The 11,127-nt window shown below is 43.5% G+C and overlaps 1 protein-coding gene across 1 annotated transcript in view; it reads right to left on the bottom strand.

The window, feature by feature from the left end:
* Positions 1-748: 748 nt before the first annotated feature.
* Positions 749-11,127, bottom strand: part of gfod1 (glucose-fructose oxidoreductase domain containing 1) — a 51,042-nt gene continuing 40,663 nt past the window's right edge. Inside the window, exons 2-3 of the mRNA XM_080794113.1 lie at positions 5,738-5,931; positions 749-5,024 (exon numbers count right to left, since the gene is read on the bottom strand). Of these exons, the coding sequence (XP_080650239.1) occupies positions 4,275-5,024; positions 5,738-5,931 (944 nt within the window). The 3' untranslated portion in view covers positions 749-4,274. The remainder of the gene's footprint in view (positions 5,025-5,737; positions 5,932-11,127) is intronic.

Raw genomic sequence — 11,127 nt, 5'->3', positions numbered from 1 at the left:
CATGACAGAGGTCTTTGAACTTTTTTCTTTCATTCTCTAGTCTCTATACCCTTTCATTGCCAGTGCAATACCATTTTATTGCCATGCAAACCCAAGTCTTTATCACACTACTTGTTTGTGATAACACAGAACACAGGAGAATATACCTTTGTTTATGGACTGTCTCTTTGACCTGACTGTAAATTGTCAAATATTTATATTATAAGAACTCTTGTCAGACAAAGGGGAAAGTCTATAATTATGCTGTTCTGATAAGACGCTTGCGATGGATGAAGCGGTAGAGAGCATACTATTTATTGTATTTGTGTTATAAAGCGATAGCTTATCAGTGCTCTCCATTTAGAAAATGACACAGGTTTTGCTGAACATATACTCAGTCGGAAGCTGGGATGACGAAGGAAGGGGACGGCGTTTTCTAATAACATTGTAACAACAACAGTTGTTGTGCATCGTTGTGGCTGGGTGTTGCTGATCGCAACCACAGCACGCCTGGTAACACAACACCACGGAGGGCATGACTGCACTGACCTCTCTGCAGCGCATGATGTGACACGTTAGAACACAATAAGGACACAATACACAATACAGAAAGGGGCTCGCCAATGACTGCTGCCAACTGTGTCTGCTCTGCCCACTGTCTCCAACCACTGGCCATCACCATGCCACCAAGATGATAACAATGCTATTATTCCAGGCTGTACGTGTGACCAAAATCAAACAAACACTAAATGCATGTGCAAATGTTGTTTCTTTATGAATTATTCATGATGCATGTGTCTGAATGCAGAGAGGACACGTAAAGCTTTTCACAATAAAACATTTGTTTAAAAAAAAGGGAGGGGGGGGGGGGGACACTTTGTTCATTAGTTATTTCAGACATAAAGGAATTGAGTGCTCCAAGGCCTCAGTCTATCTATCTCCCTCCAAATACAGTACAAGATCAGTCTGAAACATAAACAAAAAACACAAATAAATACCCTTACTCTCTTAACAGTGTTTTTCAAAAATGTGTTCCAGTTCCTTGGTTTTTACAAATCAAATACATACAGTATAGTACTTGCCTACTTATTTGGACAAATCCACAATAACATTATTTTGTATAATAGTTTTCTACTAAATATCAGATTTCAACACTCAGCAGTCAGAGAACTTAAAACCTTGACAGGGAACAAGGATACATTTGAGTTGCTAAAAAATAAAATAAAAATAATATACTATAAAAAAATACATCTTTTGGCTCACGGTGTCAGGGCGTATGCAGTGCTCTCCCTTTAACCGCGCGTTAAATACAAGACTTGGGTCCAACTGTATTGGCACATACTTTTTAGCATCATTACAGTAAATCATATGCCATTTACCACACAAATCAATAAATAACAGTAACACCCTCACAGTAAATTGCTTTAATATTCAGTAGTCACTTAAGGACACTATTCCATGACTGACGACTCACCTGACAATATCTGAATAGTCCTGATGCAGCTAACGTAAGGCCCTCCAAATCCAAGCAGATTGCTAAAAATGCTAAAAAATGATCTGCCAATGTGATTCAACCCAGGTCTACATGATATGCATTCAGAGACCTTTTTCTCTTCCAACACATATGTAAACAAAATAATCCAGATTTGTTTCCAAATGTCACTGAGCATGAACCCAAATTATAACAGACCACTGACCAGGCCGGCCAACTGTTAACCAATACAGAAATATGTGGCGTAGTAGTAGCTGCTAAGTGGTCCTATAGTGTCCATCTGCCTGGTAGCAAAATAACTCGGAAAGAAATGGCCGGACTTTCATGAAACTAAGAGGGAATGATCAGTAGGCTAGCCCAGAGGAGACAATATACATTTGGAATCGAAAAGGTCACAGGTCAAGGTCACATTGACAGTCAAGGTCGGAAATTGACAACAAAATGGCCGGATTTTCACTAAACTCTGTGGGAATGATCAGGTAGGGCTGCCCCGAAGATATGGATAACTTTTAGGTTTGTAAGGTCAAAGGTCATGGTCACATGTCACGATCACGGTCAAGCTCAAAATAATATTATCAGTCTGGAATGGGCGGACGTAGAGTATAGGAAGCATTTGCACTATCCAGGTGTGTTTTTCATTTGCTATCTTTACCTCTCCGAGAAGGTCTTAAGATTTTATTTCTCTTTGGTGGCTGTCATTTAATCATCTACAGTGAGTACTACTACCATTGGGAAATCTTGAAATATAACTGCATGCGTCGTCTTTGCTTAAAAAAAAAAACGGTTTTCCAGTGTATACTGATCAATGATCCATGCCATAACAAACACCTCTCCCAGAAACCAACCTGTGCAACAACTCCCTTCATTTCGCTGCATTCTTGACTGTGTTGCATTGGGTTCTCATCTCATCTCAGGCACAAATCCACAGACTGGACGTGATGCTGTGTAGATACCCTGCTCTAATACCCATGAGTGTACAGTATGTGTGTTGGAAGCGTTTTAAAGCATGCTAACATGACCCTGTTAAATTATACCAGCTGGATTAGTTGAGTTGAGGATAAAAACCCACGTGACTGACCCACAGCTTTCACTCACAGCATAGTGCAGGATTGTCGACTCTCACCACACTGAATTCTGGGGAATTTCATTGCAATACTACACAGCCATCATGGTCAGCAGATAATGGCCATTTTAAAAAAGGGGGGAAAAAAAGAAAGAAAGATACACATTTGAGAAGAATCTGAAGGAAGTATTAACACAGCACAAAGTAATAATTGCAAAAGGCCATGCATGCATTCCAAGTTGCAGCGCTACTACAGGGCTTAAGCACCAATGCACAGCTTGGTCTAATTAAGTGGTTCTTAAAGGACCCCCATAGCTCAAATGGAACCAAAATGGACCCCTTACGGGTCCATTTTGGTTCACATTTGAATACGGTCAGAGTATACTTATACGGTATTGGACACTTACAGACCGCTATGGTATTACAGTAATTGGACCGTTGGTATTTCCAGTTAAATACTCTGAGTTACAGACCTGTAAGTGTCCATTTGGATTCCCCTTCAAAGGAACCATGAGGGCCCCTGGACCTCTAATTGCATACAAGCACAGCACTACTGTATATGAACCTCTTTTAAATGCAGAGCAGGCGATTGAGGGCTTCTTTCCTTACTAGAGGCAGGCTGATGCACAGTAAAGTCCACAGGGATTTCTATTCTAGCTTCCATATATTGCATACTTAAAGTGACCCATCTGCAAACCGCACCAGCCAGCCAAGCTATTGATTTTTTTCCTCTCCCTCTCCGGTTTCATACATACAGACTAGGCATACATATACAGAGCAGACCGAGACAAAGACTGAAGTAGTCAAGCACACTATAAATGTTCAACATTCACATTTCCAGAGGAGGACTTAGTTAAAACTATGCAGCAGTCCAGAGTATCGCAACAGCATAGTTAGCACAGTTATCTTTCCAGACTTCCCCATTCTTTCCGTCCATCTTCACTCTGACCCACAGTGTGAGAATTCTCATCCAGACAAAGATGGGGGGAAGAGAAGAGAAGAATGGGTGTGTGCTTCACTTTATATTTCACATGGACATAGCTAGCATGGTGGTGAAAACCATCGTTGACAAATCAACAGTGTCTCTTTCAAATGAATTAGGAGCGAATCCTGGAAAAGAATAGTTATGCTCTTCGTTCACATAATCTCATAACCTTTCCATCAAGACGAGCAGGATGAAAGTGGGTGTTTTTCCAGTGTTCCTTATTGGCTAATCAGCTTAATTGGCTGATGAGGTAACAGGAAGGGCCGTCTCTCGCTCCCTGAACTGCTCCGTGAACAGGGGATAGTCGTATTAGTCGCCAGTCAGAATTCCTCATATTGCAGAAACACGTCTCTCGTTTCCCATAGCTGGGTGAACATCTGTCTCAGAAGGACAATGGTCATTAGTCTATTGGTGGAAGAAAGCTTTCTAATAAATTAAAATGTGCCTTTTTGAAACACTTTGCCACTCCCCTACCTCTGAGACAAAGGGGGTGCTGAGATAGCACTCAGAGCCATGCCGGAACCATAGCCATTTGTATCCCATTAATCCCATCTCTGCATCTGTAACAGTACTATTACAGATTCTTGAAGGTCTTGAAGAAATGGATGTGAACCAGTAATGAAAAACATTTCCTTACAATACCTTGCACTTTTTAACCACCACATCCCCTGGCCCGTACAGGGCCGCAAGGAGGAGTGTGGGTCGGCCATCTTGGTGAGGTCGGAGTGCCATCGGGGTCAGAATGAGGATGAACTCTAACAGTAGAGGGACATCCGACTCCGCCGCATGGCCTCGCTGATCAGGTAGGCGGGGCTGATCTCCGGCTCCTCCTTCATCACCTCGATGTTCTGCCACTCTCCGCACCGGTTGGACTTCTTGATGGCGTCCACCACGCAGAGCGCGTACAGGCAGTCCTCGAAGGTGGCCGCCATGGTCAGCGGCCTCCCATCCCACGTCCGCCGGTCGTCCTGGTCCTCGAAGGCCTGCCGCACGGCCTGGATCATGCGGATGGTCCCGGTGAGGAACGGCGACGGGATGTCGCTGAATGCCTTCTCCGGCAGAGAGGCCCTCTCCAGAGGCGTGGTGTCCTTCAGGAGCAGCTCCGGTCCTCCGCCCCCTCCTCCTCCGCCCTCTGCCCCGTCGTTCTTCTGCCCGTAGAGGTCGGTGCCCGTCACCGTCAGCCTGCCCACCGTGCCCACCACGATCACCTCCTGCCGGAACTCCCCGGGGACGTTGAAGTTGAGCGTGACGGTGCAGCAGGCGCCGCCCTCCAGCACCATCTGGAAGGTGCAGAAGTCGTCGCTGGTGATCTGCCGGATGCCTCGGATGTGGTCCGTCTGCTTGACGAAGGTCTTGAGGAAGCCGTGGACCTTGGCCGCCCGCTGGCCCGTCAGGAAGGTCAGCAGGTCGATGATGTAGCTGCCCACCGAGTGCAGGCCTCCGCCGCCCATCAGGTCGTCACAGCTCCAGTTGTACTTCTTGCCCAGCAGACTGCCACTGTGGACCTGAGAGGCACAGAGAAAAAGGTCATTAGAGCATTAGTTAGTGTGGTTGCTATTAGTTAGTGTGGTTGCTATGGGCAACACACTTATTGTTCTCAGTCTGAGAATTCTTTGCCAGCAAAGAGAACCTGCTTTTTGTTAGCTTTTGCACAACAGAAAAGTGGTCAAGCAGTCACAGAGTTCACAGTGGATTCCTCATGACTCACGTCAGTGCAGCCACACCTTTCTACTTTCATTTTCAATTTTGAATGTTTTTCTGGTTTAGTTCTATTTTTTGAATTGTTAATATGGTTTAGTCAGGACCAACGCCAACCACTGGAGATGTGCTAGTTATATTATAGATACTCTACCGCAAAGGTTTTTTGAAATACATTTGTATTCAATAAAATAAGTCTGGGATGATAGCTGTAATGTTTATTGGTCTACTAGGAAAATTCCCTTTTTTGCCAAATATGTCATAAAATATGTAGACTTTTTTTTCATTGAGAAAGCTTGACTGAATTTGCTGGAATTAATGTACCCCCCCCCCCCCTCCCCATCCAAAGATTATAAATCATGAACAGAATCCATTGTAGTTGTACCTGAGCCTCACAGACCAGCAGCTCTCCCACATATGAACAGCTCTCCCACATATGAACAGTTCATTGTAGTTCAGTACCTGAGCCTCACAGACCAGCAGCTCTCCCACATATGAACAGTTCATTGTAGTTCAGTACCTGAGCCTCACAGACCAGCAGCTCTCCCACGTATCCTTCCTCCACCAGCTCCTTCATCCGCACGAAGGCCGGCAGGAAGCGCAGCACGTTTCCCATGATGCTCAGCAGCTTGGGGTAGTACTGCGCCGCTGACATCATGCGGAAGGCGTCCAGGGGCGTGGCGGTGCGGTCACAGATCACATTCTTGCCGATGCCTTCAGAACAAAAGGAGACGGAAAACATACCGTCAGAACAAATACCAGAACAATACCTTCAGAACAAATACCAGAACAATACCTTCAGAACAAAAGGAGAGAGGAGATGTAAAACATCTTTTAGAAATACGTACACATTATTTAGCCACATTCAATAGAGTGTTATGTTTGTGACATCATCATCAAACCCGGAAGTTATGCAAAAACTACTTTTTGGCCTTGACAGCCCATGCATCTGATTGCATTAAACAACATTAAACAATGTTAAACTCACTTTGCCTGTTGCTTTGCCACTCGATTTGCCATTCACTTTAAGCATGCGCATACCCTCTATTAGGGATGCAACAGTTAATCGAACTAATTGATTTGTTCAATTATAGCAAAAAATCGATAATCAATCATTTCATAAAATAATCCCTATTCTGGGCATAATCATAGTTAAAAGTTTCCAAAACTTTCAACACATTTCTAAAATATTGAAAATAGCTGACCTACATACAAGCTAACAACGCGTGTTGTGAGCTTAACCACTTTCTTAACCCCTATATATTTTATTGCCTGGAGACCCCCAGGTCCTATACTAGGACTCCATTAATTTTTCACTGGATCATCCATTTTCACTGTTGTTGACTTCACACTTCACAGACAGCATCATCTCATCTCATTCAACCAGGTTCAGTAAAGCAGAGTTAATAATGTCCTCCGGGTCGGGAGACATGATCGCTACGCAGCAAAAACTCACAAAATAGCTGACTCAACAATGTCGATTCTCCCTGCAACCAGATGAGGACGTTTAAAACAGAGGGGAATCCTTATGATGAAACACAATGTTCAGCATCTTCAAAGCTCTCTCTCTCTGTGTGTGTGTGTGTGTGTGTGTGTGTGTGTGTGTGTGTGTGTGTGTGTGTGTGTGTGTGTGTGTGTGTCTTTTGTTAGAACTACAGGTTAAAACTAGAGGTTCACACCGAGATAGCACCGCCAATCCAACCAATTATGTTTGAGTCATAGTTTCGTCAGAGTACCAGTTGTACCCGTCTGTCTGTGTCCCTTTTGTGCCCATATATGGAGATCTCTGCATCCGTCTGTCACTCTGTCTACCTGTGTCCCATTTCTGCACATGACCATATATGGCCATGGTGGTCGGATCTGTGCCTCTGGATAATAAGATCTCAATAATGAGACGTTTTGTTGACTATACTGTGTCCATACATTATTTTATTTTGTTGGTCTAGTAATATCATTTTCATGTGCAGAACCATAAAAAAAAAATGAATGCAGAGGAGAGAGAACCATAAAAAAACTGAATGCAGAAGAGAGAGAGAGTCTAAGTGATTGAAGAATGACCTTGACATAGAAAGGGCTTATGTGTTGGCGAGCAGGCAGAATGTTCTTCACTTCTGTGGTAATAATACCACACTGCTTAGAGAGCTGCGTGTACTTTACTGAGGTCAGAAAGAAGGATATTATGGGTTTCTGTCAGGCAGAAACCGCATAACTACATTTTTTAACGCCCCACCCGTAAAAAATGGCATACTTCATGGTGTCACACAAGAGTGGCAAAGACATTGCTCATCTAAAAGCTCACAAGCTACTGTACAAGCTCACAAGCTACTGTACAAGCTCACAAGCTTGTAGAACAGCTATTTTTTAACATACACTGTTTTGGAAGGTTTCCACCCGACAGCGACAATATGTTTTAATGGCTTCCCTTTCTTGTTTAATGTGCCAGTACAGAGACAAAGACAGGAAAGTCATATGTGCTATAAGGGATATTTTTTGGTGGTGCAAACCGTGCAACCACTCCAAGGAACAGCAATGTCCCTTCCCTATGTCCTATAACCTATATGTGACTATGTCCGTTTAGACTAGTACCAGTAGGGGCAAAAGTGGCACTGTTGTGCCAGAAACAGAGAGAGAGAGATAGTGTTGCACTGTTGCTTGCTAATGAGAGAGAGAGAGAGAGAGAGAGAGAGAGAGAGAGAGAGAGAGAGTAGTTGCAACACTCAGTTCACACAGGTGTGTTTTTAATAATCTAGTAATCATTGCTATTGTGTTTAGTAAAACAGAAAATAAATTATCAGGTGTGCCACCAATTTCATCCAATCTGAAGAGAGAATCCATTCATCAGCTCGAGTGTTTCAGTTCCAAATGTGTCCGCTGATTTTGTTTCATCACTTGATTCACTTCCAATTTCAGGTGTTTATCCGTATCCCTACAGCATGGATTCTCCCTCTCCTGAAATTGGTATCCCCAACCCAGTGAAAATGTAGTTTCTGTTTACTAAAGACAGCTGGAGAGACAGCATCTGAAACCTGTTGCTGGGGGAAACAATGAAATACTAACAAAAGAACACAATACTAACAAAAGAACAATAGGAATGATTACTCTACATGTTTATAGAGCAATTTTAACAAAGAGTGACAAAACATATCCCTTTACAGTCTCTTGAGGACAGAGCAAGAGAGAGAGAGGATGGCTTTCAGCACAGGCTGTTATAGTACAACTAAAACCCCACAATGTCAAGAGTATTATGTTGCCCCCAGGGTACTGTACAGTAGATGTTTTTACTAGGAGAAGAAAATAAAAGGACAATTACTCCTGGGGGAGAAAGTAAGTGACATCTACAGTATGCAAGATTGATGGTTGTGTGTCACAGCCACTGCATGCCAAGAAATACAGTACATGACCTGACATGACAGTGTCACGAGACAGGGAGGCATAATGGTCCGACGGAGCATTGGTTCGACATGCGTCCGCACCTCGGACTAGCGCCTGCTCCCGTGCTTGCGGTTATGGTTAGGTTAGGGTTTGAGGTGGGTTGTCGTTTTTCGGACCAATGACTAGTCGCAATAAAAGTACTGTATACCCCATGAGACAAGATAAACCATTTGCTAGCACAGTGTTAGTTATAAGTCACTATAAAACAAAACTCTGGGTATTTCATGAATGTCTCCATGACCTCAAGCCAAGGAGTGAGGAATACAAAAACGCTCACCCCAAAATACGCTCGTCCTGGGTCAAATCCGGCGACCTCGAAACAGTCGCCACCAGGTAACCTCAACTATGCGTAAACCTAAACTTATTCTTAAACGTAACCTTGTACTGTAAAACCATGCCTAAACCTAACCTCAGTAAAACTATGCCTAACCCTAAACTAATTCCTAACCTTAAACTCAGTAAAAATGAATACAAGAATACAAGAACCGCTGGGGGTCCCCCAAAAAAGAATGAGTCATCGCAGTTAACCCCCTGCCTAAGACAGCTATAATGTCATCAGAAAATAAATACAGAAAAATAGCAGATATGAAAGCTCTCAACGTGTCGTGGTGAGACGCGTTGTGAGCTTTTTGATTGCAGTTATCACACCAAAATGTCAAAGTAAGCCGCTTTACCCTATGTCCATCTGACCAATCAGCTTTGGCACTGTCAACTCAAAATCGTATACCTACTTAGTTTTCTGGTCACACATAAACAACAGGCAGAAACCCAGAGTGTGTGAAAATCAACATACCGCCACACTTCCACTTCTAGCTGGGAGGTGGCGGGGAATTTTTGGAAGTGAAACTTCTCATGCTAATCCACCATTAGCTCCGATTGGCTACACCCAGCCACACCAGCATATTAATCCCTCTGACCCAGTTCTGAGGGAATGCCCCCCACGGGATAACCCCACCCACCACACACACCTTCCTCAACAAGTCATTGCCCCCCCCCCCCCCCCCCCCCCTCCAGTTCAGTTCCACTGTGAACAATCATATTTGGTGTACTTAGTTTGTTGAGACATTCAGCTCAGATTGACCATAAACCATTTATTGCAAAGCTGCGTACCGGGACACAGGTCTGATATCACATTGATATCTCTGATTATCTGTGCACCAAGACACAGCTCTGATATCACATTGATATCTCTGATTATCTGTGCACCAAGACACAGCTCTGATATCACATTGATATCTCTGATTATCTGTGCACCAAGACACAGCTCTGATATCACATTGATATCTCTGATTATCTGTGCACCAAGACACAGGTCTGATATCACATTGATATCTCTGATTATCTGTGCACCAAGACACAGCTCTGATATCACATTGATATCTCTGATTATCTGTGCACCAAGACACAGCTCTGATATCACATTGATATCTCTGATTATCTGTGCACCAAGACACAGCTCTGATATCAACTCTGATACCCCCAGAGCAGAGCCAAAGATACAATAATCCATGGACAACAATGCACAGTAATAATACATCAACACATGATTCAACACAATTAATCTATACACAATCGCAAACAATACAATAATATCCGATAACCCCTGGACTAAGAATTACAGGGGGAGAGGGGAGTTGCACCACTCACACAGGTGTGATTTTTACCTACGAATAAATAAAACAATAAATTGCGATATATGGAGGAATAGGAAAACCCTGCTGCCAATGTATAGATGTGTGCTACTGCTATTCCACCGTGGCCTTCGCCTCTCGGCCAGGCATTCACTGATGACCTTTTGTCAAATTAAACCGCTCGCTCGCAACGACCTTTCATCTCCTTTCTCCTCTGAAAGGTCACAGCTGGCTTAACCAGGTCAGCCTGTTGAGTCACCAGAGCGACCACATCTCAGCCAGAAGGTGTGTGTGCGTGTGCGTGTGTGTGTGTGTGTGTGTGTGTGTGCAACTACAGTACTGTGATAGCAGAGCAGAGAAAGGTGAAGTGATATTAGATACTATACAGTAGAACAACAGAGATGAGATGACTTCTCTGGACAACAGAATGCTGAGAGAGAGAGAGAGAGAGAGAGAGAGAGAGAGAGAGAGAGAGAGAGAGAGCGGGAGAAAGAGAGAGAGGCCATGGGGTGCAACAGTTAATCGATCTCCTAGCCTGACCTCAATTTAAAAACATTCTTCTATTTTCACGATTTTTTCAAAAATAGTAGACCTACAAGCTCGTAGCACTATGAGCTTGTAGATCTGCTATTTTTCAATAGCTAAATTATAACATAATGTTTGAAACATCAAAAAGGGGTTCCTGCCCCCAAAATGGGTTAATCAATTGTGAAAGCAAGTCTGAAAATCAGACCCTCTCTCTGATTTTGTCAGATATCAGAAAGGGGGCTTCCAGGTAAAAAAGAAAAGGAAAAGGTTAGGAACCGTCCACTGCACTCTGATGCGTCTGATGTTAGTGTGGAACTCA

The sequence above is a fragment of the Protomyctophum bolini genome (genome assembly GCF_963924005.1).
Source record: "Protomyctophum bolini genome assembly, chromosome: 21".
NCBI classification, from domain to species: domain Eukaryota; kingdom Metazoa; phylum Chordata; class Actinopteri; order Myctophiformes; family Myctophidae; genus Protomyctophum; species Protomyctophum bolini.
This window is presented reverse-complemented; position numbering and strand designations above follow the sequence as displayed.